The sequence below is a fragment of the Sorghum bicolor genome, chromosome 4, assembly GCF_000003195.3.
Source record: "Sorghum bicolor cultivar BTx623 chromosome 4, Sorghum_bicolor_NCBIv3, whole genome shotgun sequence".
NCBI classification, from domain to species: domain Eukaryota; kingdom Viridiplantae; phylum Streptophyta; class Magnoliopsida; order Poales; family Poaceae; genus Sorghum; species Sorghum bicolor.
Window position 1 is genome coordinate 7,491,503 of NC_012873.2, and position 21,912 is coordinate 7,513,414.

The window sequence follows — 21,912 nt, forward strand, 5'->3', positions numbered from 1 at the left end:
AGCCCAATTTTTTACAATTTGATTCTTTTTTTTAAAAAAAAATTCCTTTTTCATCCTAGAAAACCTAAACGCAGTTTTGGACCCATGGCGTCGACCCCATGGGTCCAAAACTGCGTTTAAGTTTTCCAGGGGTCTAAAAAGGATTTTTTTTTCAAAAAAAGAGCCAAATTGTAAAAAATTAGGGGACTGGAGAGTGGAGAGGTAGCAAACGGGCTAACGGGTCTCGTAGCTACTGTGGATTGGATCCTCCGTGTGTTTTTTGGTTGGCCTTTTTGGATCGTGGGTTTGCGTGCATAAGGGTTTAGCTAGGCTTGTGGAATGTAACCTGAAACTTATTTCGTTGGCTGGATGGCCAGCTAGCCAAGCTCCAGCAAGCCCAAATCAAGGGATTTAGTTTTCTTGATGGAAACAACCGATTCGGTTGTTCTCCGCAAGCCTAGCTTGGCCAGCCCTCGCAGCCGTATCCGCTCACCTCGAGCGCAGCAGGCTCGTATCCGCAGACCGATGCGACCTCGACGTCTTCCTCGCGTCAGCAGCCGTGCGCGACCCGTGCGCCGGCAATGACAACTTCACCGCCCTCTCGGCTGCCTTCCCACGGGCGCTCTCCGCCCGGACCCCCCCCTCCTCCCTCCCTTCCTTCTCAACCTCTGTGCCACTGTCCCCGTTCACGTCCGCCTCGCCGGCTCCTCCTTTCTGGCCTCCTCCGGGCGGTCCCTCCCTTCCGTCGTCAACACCGCCGTCTCATCAGCTCACTTACTCTCCAGCCGCCGCCCACACCATCTCGCGGTCTCCCACACCCTCCACCTTGATGTCACCAGCCCCGTCGCGGCGTCCAAGCTCACCTCGAGCCCGTATCCGCAGACCGATGCGAACAACACGAGCGCAGCAGGCTCATCCGCGCCCTCCGCCGTGAAGAACGCGAGCGCCTCAGGCCCTCGAGCTGCCTCTGCCCACCTCTTCATCGACCTGTCCGTCGTCGGTGACCCCAACAACCTGCACGGGAAGATGCGCGGCGGGATGGGGCGCCTCGCCTCTCCCCCTCCCCCGACACCTCCGCCGGGATGGGCGCCTCGCCCCTCCCTCTCCCCTGACACCTCCGCTGGGATGGCGTGACTCGCCCCTTTCAGATCGGCTGAGAGCTCGGCCTCTAAGCCTTCTGGTCCTCTGAAAGCCTAAGTTTGGTTTTAGTAATTAATGACACCAAGTTGCTAATGCTTTATGTTTAAGTGAACTGAGACAGACATAGCAACACATATGATGAAGGTGCAAGGTGCCATAAAAAGGTGGTCACATGATCACAGAGAGATAAAGCATAAAGTGGAGATCATGGTGATAAACAAAGAGTAAAGTGAACAAGGCAAAGGTATAAACATAGGGTTTTGCTTTTGCCGGTCTTAGTTGAGTAGAGAAGTGATTGACCGGATTTAGGATTGATAGCCGACTATCAAGAGGGGAAATCACGGTCATCTCTTGAATCAAGTGCTACTATGTCCATATCTTGAGCATATGCATTAGGATCTAATAAAATACTAACCTAACTCCTTTGGGAAAATATTTGTGAAATGTTAACACACATGCACATTAGTGGTGGACACTTGTTGGTGTTAGCACATTTGCAAAGGAGGTAGAGTTTATAGGGTTGAGAGGGGTTTGGGTTCCTCTCTCCCTCCCGCCGAGCTTGAGAGGCGGGATTCGACGCTTTTAAGAAAATTAAGTGTATATTTTCTATTTGCGCCGGTGGAAAATTTGGGAAAGTCGCGGGAGTGCTGGATGTAGTGCGCGGAGGCACCGGACGCTGACCCTAGCGTCCGGTGTGCTGTCAGTGCGTGGCCCGGTTAGGGTTAAGCACCGGACGCAGGGTATTCCCTGTTCGCGCGTCCGGTGTGGCCTGTCTTCAGCTGAGGTTTTCTAACAAGGCACCGGGTGCACTGGAGTGAGTCCGGTGCTCAGCGTCCGGTGTTAGTGCGGTTTGTAGACCTCTCTGCGCACGAGTCCAGTGAGGTCGTGAGTTTCACAAACTCTCTGCGTACGAGACCGCTGAGTACCGGACGCGTCCGATGCTCACTTGACCGCGTCCGGTGGTCCGCATGTGACCATTGGAGTTCAACGCGCGAGATTCAAAGAGTTGACACGTGGCCAACACCAGAGCACCGAACGTAGGGGGTCGAGCGTCCGGTGGCTCCCTGTGGTGAGTCCAGTGCCGCCGATTTCAGCCCAATGAAAATGGCCAACGACTCTTTTGTTGAGGGGGATTATAAATAGGAGGTGACCATCTTTAGAAGGTTCTCTCTTGCACATTTGATTACTTGAGGCATACATTAAGCTAAAGAACACTCCCTCCACTCATCTCCTTGCTTGATTGCTAATCCTAGTGAGATGAGTGAGATTCAAGTGCATTGCTTAGTGAGTTGCATCTAATGTCACTTGATTCTTGAGTTTGCTGCAGATTTCTTGTTACTCTTAGGTGTTTCCCGACACTCTAGACGGCTTGGAGCAGCGGTGGTGTTGAGCTCGTGATTGAAGATTGTTTCGAGCCTCGCCAAGTGATTTGTGAGGGGTTCTTAAGCCTTCTCCGCGGAAGATTGCAATTGGCTACTCTAGTGGATTGCTCGTGGCTTGGAGGATCCCCATCTTATGAGTGGATGTGCGACACCCGCTGAGGGTTTGGCTTTGGATTACCAATTAGCTCGTGATCCATCAAGTGGGTGTATTGCCACAACAAGGACTAGCTTGCCGGGAAGCAAGTGAACCTCGGTAAAAAATCTTGTGTCATCTCTTGCCGAAGATTCTCCTTGTGATTGTGATTGTAAGTAATTGATTGGATATATCTCTACTCTACAACGTTGGTATAACAATCACACTCCTCTCCATTACTTTCTTGCACAACTTACTTGTTGTATAGCTTGTGTAGCTTAGTCTTCTTACATAGGAGTGTAGTTAACTTTAGTTGTGCTTTGTTGTTGTGACTTAGTGTTTAGCCTTCTTGCTAGACTTGTTTAGGTGGCTTGCATAGCTTAGTTGAGTTAGTGCTAGAATAGCTTCACCATTTGTTTTTACTAATCAACTTGTCTAGTTGAGTTTGTAGAGAATTTTAAATAGCCTATTCACCCCCCTCTCTCTAGCCATTTGGACCTTTCATCCTCTTCCATCTTTTCGACTCGGCCTTCTTCTCCAGCTCGCAGCTCATAGCGGCGTGGTGGCCCATTGCCATGGTTGCCGAGGTGCTTATCCACCATGCCCACAACATGTTCGACTAAAGTTCTGAAAGGGGGTAAAATTATCAGGTGAAGAAAGAGGTGAGTCTATTCAAACTAAACCAGGCAACCAAACACACATATTCTTAGCCAAGCTTAGCCAGTACATGCAACCAAACATGTGCTACTTGCATTAGTTAAAGCTGGCCAGAGCTAGCCTGTCTTAGTTTTGCTAGCAGGCTTGTCTAAGAAACGAACCAAGCACACCCGTAGTGATTAAGCAAAGATGGGTAGGTGTCTTTTAAAGTTCAAGGGCAACTAACATTAGATGGTTTTAAAATTTTGAAATTAGATTGTTATAGTCTCAAAATTCAAACTCTATTATCTTTGATTAGTAATTAGTTCAATTGCATAAAAAGTTTATAATACGGTAGTGGTTACATTAGGCTTGTATTTAGAAATACTTTCTAATGATCAGAATTTTATTATATAATACATTACTAGTATAGATAATAAGAAAAAAGACTGTGATAAGTTGAATCATATCTCATATTCTAGAACGGATAGTATAAATAAATTGTCCCTGGACGTTATTGGTTGCAGTTTATCCGAGAGAAGATATCTTATGCATTGGAGTTGACGTTTCATGATAGAAAATCAAATTGATTCTAGTGCATGCAAATTATAAGAGCATGTTCAACAATTTAGCAAATGACTTTTATATCTATAATTTTTTTAGCAAAATAAAAAAATAAACTCTCTCTCACAGTTTGGTATCTCAATTCTCTATCTTTTCTATCTTGATATATCACTTTGTCTAGCGCGCAAATATACGTGCAGTCTTCGTGCTTGGCGTTGGTCTTTCTCCTTATGCTTAGTGGGGCCCTTTATTTCGTTAGCGGATTTTTAGGTTTTTAGAAACGAATTTTTGTCAAACTGTTAGAGATGAGATCTTTTTTCTTCCTCATATTATTTGGGAGTTGGCAAACAACAATATTTGGAGGCATCTCCAACCGTTTTGGCAAAATTTGTTTTCCAAATCTTGATGTTTGCCAACTCTCAAAATAAGAGCATCTCCAGGAGTTTAAGAGCAACTCCAATAGTTTGGCAAAAAAAACTTGGCAAATCTAGGCATTTGGCAAGTGACTAAAACACATATAGCAAGTCAAAAAAATTAGTATATCCAAAAATTTGGCATTTGGGCTTGACAAAATTAGGCACAAGCACAAGCACACACACATTTACGTGTTGCAGATAACATTTTCATTGTTGAATTGTGATTGAAACAATTTTTGGTTCAACTATATTCGGCCATCAGCTCTTGCATGAAATATGCACTTGCATCAGCTCTGAATGTGTGAATGTGTGTGTGCTTATATTGACAGCCGTTTCATCATTGCCAATCATATGCTTAGATGCATGGCCAATCGCCTGGCAAAAAACGACAGAAACAGGTGTTGTTCCGGCGAACTGGAGCTGCAACTTCTTAGCCTGACGCGGGCAGGGAAGCCGATGCCAAGTGAACCGGACCGTGCAAACATTTATGTGTTCATCCGAAGGATGCCAAGTGCGCAAATTTTGCCAAGTGAATTGCCAAACGGTTGGACCACCATGGCGAACTGGAGCTGCAACTTCTTGGCCTGACAAGGGATGCCGATGCCAAGTGAACCGGACCGCGCAAATATTTATGTGTTCACCAGAAAGATGCCAAGTGCGAAAATTGTGCCAAGTGAATTGCCAAATTGTTGGGCCGTGGTTTTTCAAGTTTTGTCAAAAATCTAAGAATAGCAAGTGCTTTTGCCAAACTATTAGAGTTGCTCTAACAACTTCCTACCTTAATATTTTAGTAAAAAGAGAAAAAAAATTTCCTCCAACAGTTTGGTAAAACAGCTTTTAAAAAATAGAAAGTTCAACTCATTAATTCCATATTCTCTTTGAATCTGTTTTCACGTCATTTCTGATATAGTCCTCTCATTCGACTAAGGGTCTGCAGCACTCAGCGGGACAGACATGCATCGAAGCCCTCGAGAGAATGTGTTTCATACAACCAGGTGGTGTATTTTGTCGGCCGTAATCTGTTGTACAACTTGTTTCCAAAGGCTTAATGATCGAATGTAACTCTGTTTTAGAGGGCCTAAGCCCTAAGCTGCTTTCAGCCTCATTCCTTGTATATTGTGCCTGGCGTTCTGCTCGAATTGCATAGTATGTATATTTTGTGTTCCGTAGTTGTCTTGGACAGTATCAGCTCATGTTTTTAGTACAAGTCGTTTTTAGTGCAGTTGGCTATTCAATTTAACGTGGATGATAAGTACTGTATACTTATCAGATGTATAATCGTGATCAATCAATTTTGTGGTTTCTTTTACTTAGTAGTATCACTTAATTTTGTGTGATCTTTTGTAAGGGTTCTATTTCTTGTGGAACTCATCATTCACCAAAAAGTTAATTTTAAGATTCTTTATCATATTAAATCTTTGAACACATGCATTAAATATTAAATATAGATAAAAAAATAATTATTGTATAGTTTGTCTGTAATTTGTGAGATAAATTTTTTAAACCTAGTTAGTCCATTGTTGAATAATAATTATTAAATAATTTTTTGAGCATGTTAGTTTATGTTTAGATAATAATTATTAAATACAAACAAAAGTGCTACGATAACCGAATAAAAAAACGCGAACTGGAGTGTTTGGGACTACTCTACAAACTCCACTGTGAAGTAGCTCCATAAAAAACTAGAGTTTGCGGAGTACCTTTTTAGGTGCTTTCACAACTCCACCTTTTTTTCCTCGAACTGAGTGCGTAGAGAACTGAGTGCGTAGAGCTGAACCGTTTGGCTAAATAACATAAAGCGGAGCTAAAAAAACGTGAGACAAAACAATCCCAAACACCCTCTAAACAAGGCAAAAGTTCGCGAACGAAACAAGGCCTTGGTAATGCACTCCGGGTAACTCAAATCAAGTGCTTACAAATGAGCCCAATTTGGCCGAGTTTAATAGCCCGGTTAGGCCAAATCCCTAGACGTAGAGCTAGCCTTGCCTAGCCTCCTGTCTGCTGTCACGTAGCTATAATACCTACTTATGACTCAGGAAATAATTTCCAGCTTTGCCGCCACTGTCACTCCGGCCAGATAGCTGCACAACGGAGTCGGATATAGAAGTAGCCATCACAAACAAAACATAGCACAACACAAATTGCTCACAATTAACTAAACACGCTATTGAAAACATATGCTGTAAACTTATTATTCGCTAGCACTGAAAAGGTGTAACACTGATACAAAGCTCCCAAGTCCGATGTACATCACAGGTAAAACATTCTCAGTTCGACAAGCTACTACTCTATGTACCCTGTAAAATATCACTCCTCCGATCACCAGTCATATCCCATCTCGGTGAAACAAGAGTACCTCTGATGATAAGCTATAAAATGTCTTCGAGACCTAAAGACCTGATCTACATGTAAAAAAGGAAGCACAAAATTTCCTATAGGGCACAAAGATGAAGTGTTAAGAAAAATGGCTTGCATGTACTCTAGATAGCAGTCAGCAACCTGCAATAAGATTGGTTACTTGTATTATAGTTTTAACATGACTAAAAAGGTTCTATGGTACATGAGTAATTGTTTACTTGGAATAGCATCTGACCTTTACAAACTAAACCACTGAAGCAAAGTTGTTGTCCCATTGATCCACTATTGCTCAGGAGTCAGCACTGCAAAAGAAAAGACAACCGTTAGAAGCATTCTAGTGAAATTGTGAACATCAAAAAACTGGTAGAAATCCATAACAAAACAAGGGAATGGTAGCAAGAAAGCAGGCATCAGTAACAGAAACAGTAACATTTTAAGCAAAACATTCTAAGGAATACGTTTAAAAAGCGTTTGACCAAGGTTGTAATAAAATTAATGAATCCTAGGTTGATCAAAACTCCCTGAACTGCCATACTGCTAAAGATAAGGGCAACACAAGGTTATATCCAGAATAGATCACCTAGCAGGAGCTTCCTAATATCGTGCACTGGGAGGTAAGGCCAGGAAAAATAAGGTATTTAGGACTGTACACTTGCTCAACTACAGCTTTTATGCTGATGGTTCTTCATTTTTCGTACCCCACTGTTCCTCACTACTGTTTCCATTCACAAGGACAGCACCATCAGTTGAACCCTCTGCCTCAACCTCAACAGCTTCATCTTGACTTTCTTCTACTCCGTCATCCTCTGCATCAACCTCAACAGCATCTTCTTGACTCTCTTCTACTCCATCCTCAATAACCTGATCAACAACGATCAATGTTACCAGTTCTGCAAGAACAGTGAATGGGAAGCAATACATACATACATATATAACAAAAATCATGAAAGAAAATGGAAAATGATAACAGTACGATGCTTGAACAGAAGCACGGAACTTTGGAAGTGCACACAAGTACACAACTAACCCTACTGAAAATTTATTAGATAATAGGTCAACAAACTAGAAACTAACAGGAGACAGTCCTGTACCATTTATAGCAACTCAGAGGTTCTCATCTTTATAGTCAAAACATATTTCTATTAGTTTTAAGGTACGAAATGAAACAGTGCAGAACATCATACTCATAAGCAAAGAAGTTAAACTACCAGCATGTTCCTAAGCAATTCAATTTAGTGAAACTACAATATGCACACTACTCCCTCCATTCCAAATTATAGATCACTTTAGCCTTGTCCCAATTAAAACTTTTCTAACTTTGACCAAGTTTTAGGAAAAGCACCAACACAATATCAAATTAGTTTCATTAAATTCTCCATGGAATGTCTTGATAGTGCATTTATTTTGAAATAGTAGATGTTAGCATAGTTTTCTAAAAATTTGGTCAAAGTGAGGGAAGTTTGACTTAGGACAAAACTGAAGCGACCTACAAAATGAAAGAGGGACTACAGATTACCATATTGTCAAGATCAAAATTAGGATATTTCACATAGTAAATAAGATGCAACTAACATCAGATAACCACCAAACCCTTTTTTTTTTGCGAGGAATAAATCATAATAGTACCTCATGAACAGTATCTTCATTATCATCTGGTACCATCTCTTCATGTACATGCATATTTTTAAAAGCTTCCACTAAACTCTCATTTGACCTTTCAGCATGAATCATGTACTCCTCGGCCGGTGGATAGATACCCCTGTTCAAAACGTGTTTTTTATGTGTGTCGGTAAAAGATAATAGCTTGGAAAAATATATGAGTATCGACATCACTTCTGCTTTTCAACAGATGAGTGCAATTAAAGCACCCTCATCTGATGCAAGAGGTAATCGGAGACAACACAAAAGGATACAGTTACATATGAAGATAAAAAGAACAAAAACCTTTTCGGGGCAACAACAGCTTCTACATTGAGAGCAATCTGCCAGTCGTCAAATAAGTTTGGGTACTCATTAGGATCAGCCAGCGACTCTGCTGCTTTTGGGTTTACCTAAAAAAGCAAATGGAACAAAACAGTGCACATTTCATAAACTTAGACCTGCAATTTGAAGACAGTGATGCCCAAGTCTAAACTTAAGACAAAACAAATATCACATGATTTTAGCAAATTATTTAATACATATCCACCCTGAATTTAGTGTACTAAAATTATTAGGTAAATTGTGCTGGACGAAATTGAAAGCATCCATTACAAGTAAATTCAGAAACAATTCCAGCAGTGGACTGTACCAGGGTTATGCTAAAATAACAATACCATGCTTGAGTTTGTAACTTAAGATGACAATTTATCCTGGGATACATGCACTAAGACCAAGTTAACCTAATTAAGATATGCAGAAAGATTTGAGCATAAGACTGAGTAGAACAGAAGCAAAGGAGACTCATAGGACAGAAGACCTTCTGGAGATCCTTTTTCCACAATGCTACAATCTCAGGGACTTTGCTAGGAAGATAAGATCTTGCCATCAATGCTGCTTCCGGAATACGGTTGCTGTACAAGGGATAGTAGACGAGTCAAAATAAGAAACAAAAAAAATTAAGGTTAAGCATGACAATCTTGCCCAGATGCCTATTATACCTTTCTATTAGCAATTGAAGACACTCTTCCAGCTTTCCTAGCATGAAGAAACAAAGGAAAGAAACATTGTTCTTTCCTTGTTCTTTGGCTACAGATGCCAATTTCTTAATGCCATCAGCATCCCCAAGGGAAGAATACAAAAGCAACAAACCACTGAGGTCCATAGCATATAGAAGACACTCCTCTGCCATCTCAAGCTGCAGAAAATTGTATGGCATGTGAGTAAGCGACTTCAAGTTAAATTTTTGCATGATTGCATCATAGTTTTACATGGAACACTATTTTGTTAAATCTAAGGAAATAGCAATAAGCATCTCCTTACCATCAAACTTTTAAGTACCCTCGTATTATCATAAATAATTTTCTGCTTCATAATAGCTATTGTTTGTCCCAGTCACAAATAACTAATGCTTTGGACAGGACATGGTCACCAAGAAACTACTTTTAAGTCTTTGACCACTAAATACTAGTCCAAAATGTATGCAAAATATAGTGAATTGACATGTTGAAACTACTTTTGAAGAGACATCTAGCAATGAAACTGATGAATGCACGCAACACAAAATGTTCAAAGGTTATTCATAGTGAATCTAAACCTCTGCAAAATATAGCAAGTTTACAAAAGTTCAATCAAAGTATTCTTAGAGACATTGATGGTCAAAGTTTAAGCCTGTCAAATTCACACAACATAAAACGACACTTATCTGTGTTGCCCAACTCATAGAGATTTGGATCTGGGAATGCCCAGAGGGCAGCTTGGCCCTTGGCCGCTTGGATTGAATCAAACTTGTGATAACAGGATACAATAGAGGGAGGGGGGTCTGCCACTTATATAGCAATGTGGTCAGACACCTACTCCAGAATATGCTATAGCAAAAGTAAAGATGCCTGCTCCAAACTTGGATGCCAAGGCACTGCTACTACTAATGCAGAAATTAAGATACATAGCAATTAGGCTTAACTAACATTCTCCCCCTAAGCCTAATGCTGGTTGATCTGCTCCAGTCCAATCCTCCTCCTCATCTCCTGAAACTTGGCCTTTCCCAGAGACTTGGTGAGTATGTCTGCAAGCTGATCAGTAGTAGGGATGTGGCTGGCCTTGATACTTCCATCTTCCAGGCAGTCTCTGATGAAGTGGTACTTGATTCTTATGTGCTTGCTCCTGTCATGGAAGACTGGGTTCTTGGCCAGAGCTAAAGCAGACTTGCTGTCCACCTTCAACTCCACCACATCAACTTCTTTGCCCAGCAGCTCCCCGAGCAGTCTGGACAACCATAGTGCTTGAGTTGCAGCAGAGGCAGTAGCAATGTATTCTGCCTCGCAGCTTGACAAGGCCACCACTCTCTGCTTGATTGACTGCCAGCTGACCAGACAATCGCCCAAGAAGAACATAGTCCCACTGGTGCTCTTGCTTGTATCGATGTCACCGGCAAGGTCGCTGTCACAGTAGCCGATGAACCGCGCTGTTCCAGGAGCCCTCTTGTAGTGAAGACCATACTCCAGAGTCCCAGCAACGTAGCGGAGGATGCACTTCACCGCCTGCAGATGCTCCACCGTGGGCCGCTCCATGAACCGGCTCACGTACCCGACGGCAAACGCCAAGTCCGGCCGGGTATGCACGAGGTACCGGAGGCTGCCGACAAGCCGCCGGTAGTGCGTGGAGTCCACCTCCTCAGCCTTGCTCTCCCTGCTCAGGCGAAGCTTCTCTTCCATGGGCGTGTGCGCCGGATTGCAGCCAATCATCTCGCCGAGCTCGAGGATCCGCTTGGCATAGTGAGTCTGGCGGAGAGTGATGCCCCTGGCATCCTGACGCACCTCGACGCCGAGATAGAAGCAGAGTAAGCCAAGATCGCTCATGTCGAACCTTTCCTTCATCTGCGCCTTGAAGCTCTTGACCTCCTCCTCCTCAGCGCCGGTGATGATGAGGTCGTCGACGTATACCCCGACGAGCAGGACAGAGCGTCCGCTGCCCCGCCGATACACAGCCGCCTCGTGCGCGCTCTGGGTGAAGCCCATCGCCTTCAGGGTGGCGTCCAGCTTCGCATTCCAGGCGCGCGGTGCCTGCCGCAAGCCGTACAGGGCCTTGCGCAGGCGGTACACCTTGCCTTCTTCTCCGGCGACGGCGAAACCCGGTGGCTGGCGCACGTATACCTCCTCCTTGAGGTCGCCGTTCAGGAAGGCGGACTTCACGTCCATGTGATGCACCGACCACCCTTCCTCAGCCGCCAGCGCGAGGAGGACGCGCACTGACTCCATGCGCGCCACGGGGGCGAACGCGTCGTCGTAGTCGACGCCCTCCTGCTGGACGAAGCCCCGCGCCACCAGTCGAGCCTTGTGCTTGATCACCGAGCCCTTCTCGTCCTTCTTGAGCTTGAAGACCCATTTCAGGGTGATCGGGCGATGACCGGCAGGTAATTCGACAAGCTCCCAGGTCTTGTTCCTCTCCACCGACTCGATCTCCTGCTTCATGGCGGCCTCCCACGCCGGATCACCTCGTGCCTCCGCGTGGTTGATGGGCTCGCCAGCGTGCGTGAGGTGGAGCTGGGCGAAGAGGCGCGGCGCCAGGTCTGGAAGAGACACATCTCCCAGGATGTTGGTCATCTTGCGGTACCGGAGGGGCTCGTCGTCGTAGAAGGCGTCCAAGCGATCCTCGTCATCCTCCAGTGGCGTCGCGAGCTCGACTTGGGGCTGATCGGTGGTCGGAGTAGTGGTCGGAGATGGTGTCGCAGCAGCTCCAGGACTGCTCCCGTTCTCCCCCGGAGCTGGTGAGCTTGATGGCGTGGTCGGAGATGCTGAAGTGGTCGGAGTGGTCGGAGATGGTGTAGGCGCGGCTGGAGCAACTGCGGTGGTCGGAGTGGTCGAAGCAGAGGAGGTTGTTGAGGATTCGCCTCGTGCTCCTTCCTTCCCGCTGAACACCGCGTACTCGATGACGAACTCCGTGTTCACTGGAGCTGCGTCCTCTCCAGCTTTCACCCAGTCCCAGCCGCGGCTCTCGTCGAAGATGACATCCCGTGACACGCGCACTCGCTGCGTCGCCGGGTCGAGCACGCGGTACGCCTTGGCACCGTCGGCGTACCCGATGAAGATGCCGGGGCGACTCCGATCATCCAACTTCTTCAGCTGGGTGAGGTCCTTGGTGTATGCCACACACCCGAACGTGCGCAGGTGACCCACCGCCGGCGTCTTGTCGTGCCATGCCTCGTAAGGCGTCTTGCCCTGCAAGCTCCCGGTAGGCGCTCGGTTCAGGAGATGGACAGCAGTCACCACTGCCTCCCCCCAATACCGAGCCGGAAGACACCTCTGCTTCAGCAGCGCACGAGCCATGGCCACCACCGTCTGGTTCCGGCGCTCCACGACTCCGTTCTGCTGCGGCGAGTAGGGGGCGGTGTAGTGGCGCTCGATTCCTTCATCGGCGCAGTAGGCCGCAAACTCCATGGCGGTGAATTCGCGACCGTTGTCGGTGCGCAGCACCTGGAGCTTGCGTTCGCTCCCCTTCTCAGCTACAGCCTGGAGATGTTTGATGGCGTCCGCGGCGGCGTCCTTGGTGGTCAGCAGTGCCACCCACATGTACCGCGTGGCGTCGTCGACGAGCAGCAGGAAGTAGCGTCTGCCGCCCGGAGTCGCCGGCGTGATTGGGCCGCAGAGATCGCCGTGGACGAGCTTGAGCGGCTCCTGCGCACGGTACTCAGCCTCCGCCGGGAACGGGGCTCGACGATGCTTGGCGAGGACGCACGTGTCGCAGAACTGCCCGACGTGGGTGATCGCCGGCAATCCGCGCACCATGTCGTTCTTGGACAGCTGCCGGAGAGCGTCGAAGTGGAGATGACCGTAGCGCTCGTGCCAGCGCCATGCCGCATCATCCTTGCGTGCGGCGAGGCAGAGTGGCTTGGCCTGGTTCAGATGCAGGACATAGAGGCGGTTAGCACCGCGGCGCACCTTGACGAGTAGCCGCCGGTGTCGATCCCAAATCCTCAGGACGCCGTGCTCGATCTCCACCTTTGACCCCCCTTCGTCCAGTTGGCCGAGGCTCATGATCGAATTCCTGAGCGCTGGGATGAAGTAGACGCCGTGGAGCACCCGGTGCTCCCCGTTCTTCGCTTCGAAGATGATGGACCCGACGCCATGGATCTCCACCTTCGACTCGTCGCCGAACCTCACCGATCCTCTGGCAGAAGTGTCCAGGTCGGTGAAGAGCTCGTGTCGGCCGGTCATGTGGTGGGTTGCACCGCTGTCCAGGTACCATCCGTCCATCTTCTCTTCATTGCCGGTGTCGAGGTAGGCGCGCGCACGGGGTTCTTCAAGCTCGAGGCAGCCGTTCTTGGCGCAGAAGATTGAAGCTTGGGCCTTGCTGCAGCTCCCTTGTGCGTCGAGCTCCAGGAAGCCATGCGCGAGGAAGGCGGCAGCGTCCTCATCCACTTGGGCGACGTTGGCGGCGCCACCGCGCTCTCGGTTACGTCGGGGATGAGGACAGTCTCGGGCCCAGTGGCCTGCTTGATGGCAGTTGAGGCAGAGGTCGTCGCGATTCGCCTTGTGCTCGCCGTCCGCACCTCCTGCCTTGTCCGCCTGCGCCCCTCCGCCACCGGCTCCGCATCCGTCGCGATCGCCGCGCGGCTTGTTCTTCTTGCCACCGCGAGGACGCCGTCGCTTGTCCTTGGACGGCCCGGCTGCTTCCGCCTTCTTCTTCTTGTCGAAGGCCCGCCACTGTTCGGCGGTGTACAGAAGCTTGCCGCCGGCGTTGGCGGATTCGAGGTCGTCCGCCAGCTCTCGGTCCTGGACCGACTTGAGCCGGCCGGTGACGTCCTCGATGGTGAGCGCGTCGAAGTCGAGCAGAGTCTCGATCGAGTTCACGATCTGCCTGTACCTCTTCGGCATGCACCGGAGGAGCTTCTCGACGGCGCGTTCTTCGGTGAGGTCGGTGTCGCCGTTCAGCTTCATCTGCTCCATCAGACTGCTGAGGCGCACGGCGAAGTCCTCGACATGTTCGCCGGGCTGAAAGGCGAGGCCTTCCCACTCCCCGCGAAGGCGCTGCAGTGTCGCGCGGCGTACCCGGTCACCGCCGACTCTGCGCAGCGCGATGGCGTCCCACGCCAGCTTCGCCGTCCTCTTGTTGGCGATGGAGGCCGCGATGTCGAGCGGGACAGCGGCGCACAGAGCCTCCAAGGCCCGGCGATCCTCCTCATACGTGACGCCACCGACGTGAACTGCATCCCAAAGATGTCGAGCTTGGAGCTTTACCTTCATCAGGAGGCTCCACTCGTGGTAGTTGCTCTTGGTGAGCATCGGCCACGGCGTCCCGGCCCCGGAGTCGCGGTAGACCATCTGCGGCACCGGCGAACGCCCGCGACGACCACGGCGCCGCTCAGGAGACGGCGACTGGCGGCGGCGCTCGGGGGTGCGCGATCGCGATCCCGCGGAGACCGCATCCTCCTGCTCCAGCTCCCGACGCAGGGCGGCCGCGGCGTCAACTGCGGCCTGCGCCGCTGCTGCTGCCTGCTGGGCCGTGGCGGCCGCGGCCGCCGCCGCTGCCTCTGCGGCAGCAAGGCGCGTCCTGCGGTCATCCCCCCCCGCGCCGAAGGCTCCAGCGCCCCGCTGCTCCACCGTGGATGCTACAGCTGCTGCTGCTGCTGCGGCGGCGGCGGCCCGGACGCGAGCACTCTCGGTGGACATGGCTCTCTCTGGGTAAACCCTAAAGCTCTGATACCAATTGTTGCCCAACTCATAGAGATTTGGATCTGGGAATGCCCAGAGGGCAGCTTGGCCCTTGGCCGCTTGGATTGAATCAAACTTGTGATAACAGGATACAATAGAGGGAGGGGGGTCTGCCACTTATATAGCAATGTGGTCAGACACCTACTCCAGAATATGCTATAGCAAAAGTAAAGATGCCTGCTCCAAACTTGGATGCCAAGGCACTGCTACTACTAATGCAGAAATTAAGATACATAGCAATTAGGCTTAACTAACAATCTGCAACCAGAGGAAGTAGTAATTAAGAAAACATTATGGCTGAACCACACTATATAAGGACAACATAGATAGCGGCATTGCGCATGCAAGATAAACAATACACCCGGTAGCTGTACCTTTCCATTTGACATAGCTAACTCCCCTAATTGCTTCCACTTGGACTCACTTTGCACCTCGGTAGCAATCGCCTGCAAAGCAACTACTATTAGAAAAAAATCAAAAAATAAATACTTTCATGAAATTGTGGAGAAGAAAAGAAATCGATTGTGCCTTCGCAATTTCAAGTCGACCAAGCTGCACAGCCAGGTCAAATTTGTAATTAGTGTCAGTTGCTATCTCGAGGGCTTCCTCCAACATTCCCCGTGATTCCAAGAAACGTGCCACACTGCAAAACGAAAGGTTATGTTTCTATGCTAAACCTGACTTGACACTACAATAATTACCATGACATTGAGCACCTGTCATATTGTTCCTTTGGTATAGATGATAAAACATCATTCGCGCGATCAAAATCCCCACGCATTACAAGTGTTTTATACTCGATCAAACTAAGGAGTAAAGTATACCCCACAACACTGCAATTAAAAGGTACATTAGCCACAGAACTTGTGTATGAAAACTACATGTGAAATTTAGGTAACAAAGATGAACTCACTTAAATTGCTTATCAATAAGATAGACACGGCTTTGGTTTGCAAGATATCCTAGTAAATACATTGGCCGATCCAAGTGAAACAAGGTTGTGACCTGTAACACATGAAATGGTTATGACATGAAAGCTCAAAAGATATATAGGATGTTTTTGTAAGTGACGAAAAAAACTCACCTCTCCTCCTACACAGTAATTAAGCCGCCATGAAGAATTATTGTAGATGAAGCAATCGCCAACCCATAGCCCAGTGCGGACACGTTCATTGATCTCATGAAGCAGTTCAAAGGCATCTTCCACACCTTCCTCACCAGCTGAACCCCCTCCATCCAAATGAGATGAAACTACATCCCTCTACAAGGTAAAAGGAAACTTTTATATTAGTACATTTCCATTTGACCAAAAAATAATTGCTTCTTAATTTGACATAAAAAAAAGACACAAGAAATGTCAACGGAACATAGGTAATTGAGGTAATGACAGAACTCACATTATATTTCAAAATGTAGAATGACGTATCACTTGCAATTGTTACTAAATCACCACTGTCGGCCCAGTAAAGATTCTACACAAAGAAACATGTTTTCAGTGGCACAACATTTCAAATGGCATGAATGTAAAAACAGCTTTGAAATAATAAGGCAGCAAATTCCATACCTTCACATTGACATCAATTCGACGTATCAATCTGCAATCCACCCAATCATAGAAGCAAATGAAGTCATTTGTACACATAGCAAGTAACACTCCACCAAATATCCGTTCAGCAGAAAATGATGGCCTTATACTTTTCTTCTCCTGAAAAGACCAACTCTAGTTAACAGACTATGTTCCAGGAACCCATAACAAAAGAGAATGGTGTATGGAGTATAGTATGCTGGTTGCAATTCATTTAACAATTTAGTTTGGAGCAGCACAGTAAAATAGTTATTTTACCTTTCCATCAAACTTAACAAAAAAAGACAACACAAACTACAGTACAGTTTATTTCATAGCGTCTATAGTTCATCATAGAAACTATTGAGGCTACAAATTGGATATGAGGGCCAATTGACCAGACATTTCAAGATTATCTTTTATGGCATGACTAAGCATGTTACCAGGAACAGGTGCCCTACGGATGTTTGCTTTATAGATATAACTAAACTAAACAGTGTGCCAGGGAGAAGTGAAATATGTTACACTCAAACAAACCTGGAAATTTTTAGTGTATATCTTTATCCTCGAGGTGCTTTCTCTGATGGCATATTCTCCATCAGTTGACCAAACAACTTCAAGTGCGGTCCCAAATGATTTGTTTCTCCATGCTAATGCTGTGTATATTATGTAATCTCCATCTCCGCATACAACAACAAATCTCCCATTCGGATTGTGCCTTAAGCTCTGAAACAAATATTGCACCAGTATATTATTAACTTAAACCAGCACAAATAAAATATGCATGACCACAAAAAAGTTTAAAAAAAATCATGATGGTTCAAACATTCAATGTTGTTCAAAAGAATGAGCCATTACCCCCTACCCATAAACTGCCATAGGCATTTTTATGGTCCCACTAAGTTACAGAGAAATTTATGGCACAAATGAGCTATCGCTGACCAAGAAGCATTTCAATTTGGTATTTGAGTTTAACGTTATTATACTGAAAAATGCAGCTAAATAAACACAATATCCGGATGCATTTCCAAAAATACATGATGAATGTATTATCATGACACCATGTCTATGTTACTTGGACATTAAAAAGAAAAAAATAGAACTAAGTTTCAAGTATTTAGTTGACTTGTGATGAAGAAGATCACAACTGAAGCATCCATTTTATCACAGGTAAACTTACTTGTGGATAAAGATCGCAGCTTCCCAACTCCTTCACGGCCAATGGTAACCGATCACCATCTGCGATCTAAAAAACAAAACAGTTAAGGACCACAGAGAAACCTTATAATAAGCTTAATAAGTTTACATCGCAATAGCATGGTGAACAAAGGCAACCTCATTGTCTGCACCAACACTCTTGATATTAACAGTTTGGATTTCATTATGCTTTGCCCATATAATTTTCCCACTGCTATCCATGCTAGCAACAGGAACTTCACGACCAATTTTTATCATTATTGTCCCTTCATCATATCCAATCACGACCCTACACAAAATAAGATATTCGATATCATTAACTTGACATGTGCAGGAAAGAACAAGTCAAAGAAAACCACACACAGCATGTTTCAGTGAGAGCAATTCGTTAAGAAATAGTTAGGCAAATAAACAATTTTATTGTCACAATGTATGAAAATGGGATATGAAAAAAGGTATGGTACTTCCATAAGACAGTTGAGGAAATGTGGAGAACACAGCGTGTGCAGTATTACTGAGCTGTGGATCTGTGGAGCCCTTGATAGCAGATTACAAGAAATGGCATTTGGTGTCAGACACTTCAATATGGAGAGAGAGAGAGAGAGAGAGAGAGAGAGAGACTACCTTCTTGACCCTTTCATATATCCTAAAGCCCAAACTCGCTCAAGGCCATAGTTAAGAGTGTTCTCAAGCCTGTAAAAGCATCAAGAAAATCATTAGTCTCTTGTTGGCTTGTTCTATAACCAAAAAAAAAGTATTAGTTGCATGGAAAAAGGATTGTAATACTATTCTAAACCATGAGTACAAAACAGCAGGTCTTCATATATCACGAGTTCCGGCATCAAAAAGTAGTTCCATAATTTTATATGACAAAATGAAAATAAAAAATATTTTTTTAAAAAAAAAAACTCTTCTCAAAACTGCAGGAGAAAGCATAACTCCAAGAACCCCTTTTTTCTCATCACCTCATTGTTAAAGGAGCTAATCATTTCAACAGCTTATGGACATAAGCTGCTATAGTCATGTGTGTCATGATGGTTTAATGCTCAACAATTAGTGCCAGGTCTGATACCAATCAGCACAGGGTTAGAACCAATCATGTATCTCATTCACCCCTATTTAGTTGCAGTGTTTTCTCTGTATGTGACTGATTTTTACTGTATGTTGTAATACAAAACAAACAGTGCAAGTTAACCTCCTGCTACTGTAACCCTCTCACCAGACTTTTTTTGGGAAGTCATGTGTACTTAATCTAAGTAACAAAATCTCCTGCTACTGTAACCAACAATTGAACATTTACACTCTAAAACTGTCGCAAAGTTAAGCCTCGGATCAAATAGCATAAGAGGCTATCACAGAAACTGCTGATGAAATTTAGTGGCTACCAGATTTGGCCTCAGAATGAAAGCACACTTGCATATACATATATAAGCAAGTGATGACAGTGATACTAAATAAATGAGTAGCAATACCTGTAGGTAGTAGAATGCCACATTCGAACTGTCCCATCCTCTGAACCAGTAATTATTATAGGTAGCTCTGGATGGAAACATACAGCAGACACATTATGTGCATGTCCTTCAAGTGTTTGAACGCAACTCTTTGTTTGGTAGTCCCAAACCTGATTTTGACCAATAATGTCATCAGTGTACAATAAATGATCACAGGAGTACAATTCAGTGCATATGACAAACCTTTGCAGTCTGATCATCAGAGCCAGTAATTAAGTATGGTCGATCACCACCAGTGAAGTAATCAACACAGTTCACACCTTTTGAATGGCCATCTAGTGTGAAATTTGGGTCAGGGGAACCAAGACTCCATATCTGATATTGACAAAAATTAGGATATCACCATTAAGTTATGAAAAAGCTAATGGCAGCAAATAATACAATATTGTGGCCAACCAGAACTTTTAAAGCGGAGATAACACAAACCTTTATTGTGCGATCCAGGGAAGCACTGGCAAAGGTGTTGGTATCTTTTGGGTTAAATGTAACTTGCATCACATAGTGAGAATGCCCTTCGAATATTTGAGTACACACCCAGCCTTTATCCCAATCCCACAGCTTAATCAGCATGTCATCGGACGATGATAGCACAAAGGGCTGCGTTGGATGAACAGCCACACACCTAATGTAATCAGTGTGAGCTTCAAAAACCTTGACCTTGTCCATTGTGTTATAGTTGTACACACGGATGAACATATCGTCAGCACCAGCAACAACCCATTGCTTACGTGCAATAAATTTAGCCGAACGAACTGAAATTGTTAAAGAATATTAGCATAGCATGATCTAAACCTCAGGGAAGAGAAGCAAGCAGAAAGTTGGGTGAGCATACCTGGTAAATCCGTGACTTCAAATGATTTCACCATTGTCTGGGGATGAGTTGATAAAATGCCATCAGTTAAAGTTTATGACCAAACCAACCAGGTAATATTTCTGGACTTTAAAAGTAATGAGATCATGGATTCACAAGGTGTGCATGTTTCTCTTTTCTTCCTTCCAGTACTGGGGTTTAATTCTGTGTTTGCTCTATTCCATTCCTTATTCTTCCTTCCAGTACTTGGGTTTAATTATGTGTCTGCTCTATTCCATTCCCTATCTGTGGTTCACTAGTCTGTCAACCATTTACAAGCTGCATATAAATTCGGCACATGCAACTAAAACCCATCCATCTCAGCATCCATCAGGGAGGTGCTAATCATTACGCTTTTTGCAAATGCAATTAAATCCAAATTGTTCCTATTAGTTTTATGTAACCACTAGTCTTTCCTTTACTCTATTGCTGGCATATCACTAAGTTCATTATTGTGTACACCCAATATGCCCGCGCCTTGACCTCTATAGTAAATGCAATGTATGCAAGTAATGGCTAATCATTATAGCGTAAAACGTTCATCCAACAACCCAATTTAGTATAAAATAATAGGCATAAGCTACCGTGAAGCATGAACAATCACCTACCTGAGTCTGGTAGTTCCATACACAAACGCTTCCCGAGTACAGACTCGACAAAATCCTGCATTCCGCCACATAGCATAATGTGATTAGCCATGGTTCAGACGAAGCACTCATAATTCACGTAGCGTTTCGGTACACAAAACCAGCCACTCACCATGGCTCTGTCGGATGCAGATCCACGGACTTCACCCTCTCGGACCTCTGCGCGAGCTTCCTCTGATCAAAGCAAACAGAGAACCACCATCAGCGACGCGGCCCAAAAGCATTTACCGCCGAGACAAAACGAGGAGCAGAAAGCCAAACGGATCCGAGGAAGATGGGTTGAGATTACCTTGATATCCAACCGGAGCGGCTGCCGGAGCACGCCCATCGCCCGCCCACCAACACCACAGACAGAAAAAAAAAGGCAATCACATCAGTACACAACGCCAGAAAGCACCAGATCCACGCGGATTTCAACCAGCCCCGCCGCGGATCTCGCGAGCCGCCGCGGCACAGCCCAACGGGTGCGATCTCGCCTCGCGTACGCGGCGGCGAAGTAGCAAGGCGGGAGCTGGAAGAGGTGTTCGGTGCGGAAGACGAGAGAGAGAGAGAGGCACGTGCACGTACCATGGTGGCGCCCGCGACGGCTACGGAGGCAGCGGCGAAGCGAGGAGCGCGACTGGCGGAGGTGCGGCCGTGGAGGCGGCGCTTCTAGGGCTTGCGTAGCGAGGGGGCGGGTGGGAGTGTGAGGAGCGCGGCGGCGCGGGCGGTGGCCTCTCGCCGGACCGGGAGGTGCAGGCGCGCCGCGCGGGGAGAGGGGAGGAGATTTGCGAGTGCGGGCCTGCGTGGGGAGACGATTCCGGTGGAGAGGGGAGTGGAGAGGTAGAAAACGGGCTAACGGGTCTCGTAGCTAGCGTGGATTGGATCTATTCTGGACTCTGGAGTGGAGGCCTCCGTGTGTTTTTTGGTTGGCCTTTTTGGATCATGGGATGTTGACTTGTCCTGCTGAAGTAGTGATTAAGCAAAGCTGGGTAGGTGTCTTTTAAAGTTCAAGGGCAACTAATATTGGATGGTTTTAAAATTTTGAAATTAGATTGTTATAGTCTCAAAATTCAAACTCTATCATCTTTGGTTAGTAATTAATTAGTTCAATTGCATAAAAAGTTTATAATACTGTAGTGGTTACTTTAGACTTGTATTTAGAAATACTTTCTAATAATCAGAATTTTATTATAATACATTACTAG

The 21,912-nt window shown here is 46.0% G+C and overlaps 1 protein-coding gene across 3 annotated transcripts; it reads right to left on the reverse strand.

Annotated features, from left to right (window-relative positions):
* LOC110435114 (coatomer subunit beta'-2-like) lies at positions 6,392-21,565 on the reverse strand. 3 transcript variants are annotated; one of them, XR_002452780.1, is made up of 26 exons: positions 21,293-21,565; positions 21,015-21,035; positions 20,838-20,899; positions 20,687-20,741; positions 20,061-20,097; positions 19,655-19,980; positions 19,412-19,543; positions 19,190-19,338; positions 18,342-18,410; positions 17,856-18,006; positions 17,701-17,766; positions 17,058-17,246; positions 16,521-16,661; positions 16,354-16,428; positions 16,041-16,217; positions 15,870-15,961; positions 15,673-15,789; positions 15,485-15,599; positions 15,331-15,402; positions 9,248-9,444; positions 9,067-9,160; positions 8,553-8,659; positions 8,235-8,367; positions 7,259-7,469; positions 6,844-6,910; positions 6,392-6,749 (listed from the first exon to the last, which is right to left on the reverse strand). XR_002452780.1 is itself a non-coding variant. In XM_021460477.1 (26 exons), the coding sequence occupies exons 1-25, from the start codon at positions 21,293-21,295 to the stop codon at positions 6,891-6,893; spliced, it is 2,763 nt and encodes a 920-aa protein (XP_021316152.1). In that variant the 5' UTR covers positions 21,296-21,565; the 3' UTR covers positions 6,416-6,749; positions 6,844-6,890. The 3 variants fall into 3 exon arrangements, 1 of the variants encoding a protein (XP_021316152.1); XR_002452781.1 differs by having other exon boundaries at positions 6,396-6,749; positions 7,189-7,469; XM_021460477.1 differs by having other exon boundaries at positions 6,416-6,749; positions 7,307-7,469.

Excerpts from the sequence above, each read along its gene's own strand:
- LOC110435114 (XM_021460477.1), bottom strand. Across the intron at positions 18,411-19,189 it reads TGGCATTCTACTACCTACAG|GCTTGAGAACACTCTTAACT; the intron begins GTATTGCTACTC and ends ATGCTTTTACAG. Across the intron at positions 7,470-8,234 it reads ATGAAGATACTGTTCATGAG|GTTATTGAGGATGGAGTAGA; the intron begins GTACTATTATGA and ends GTTGTTGATCAG.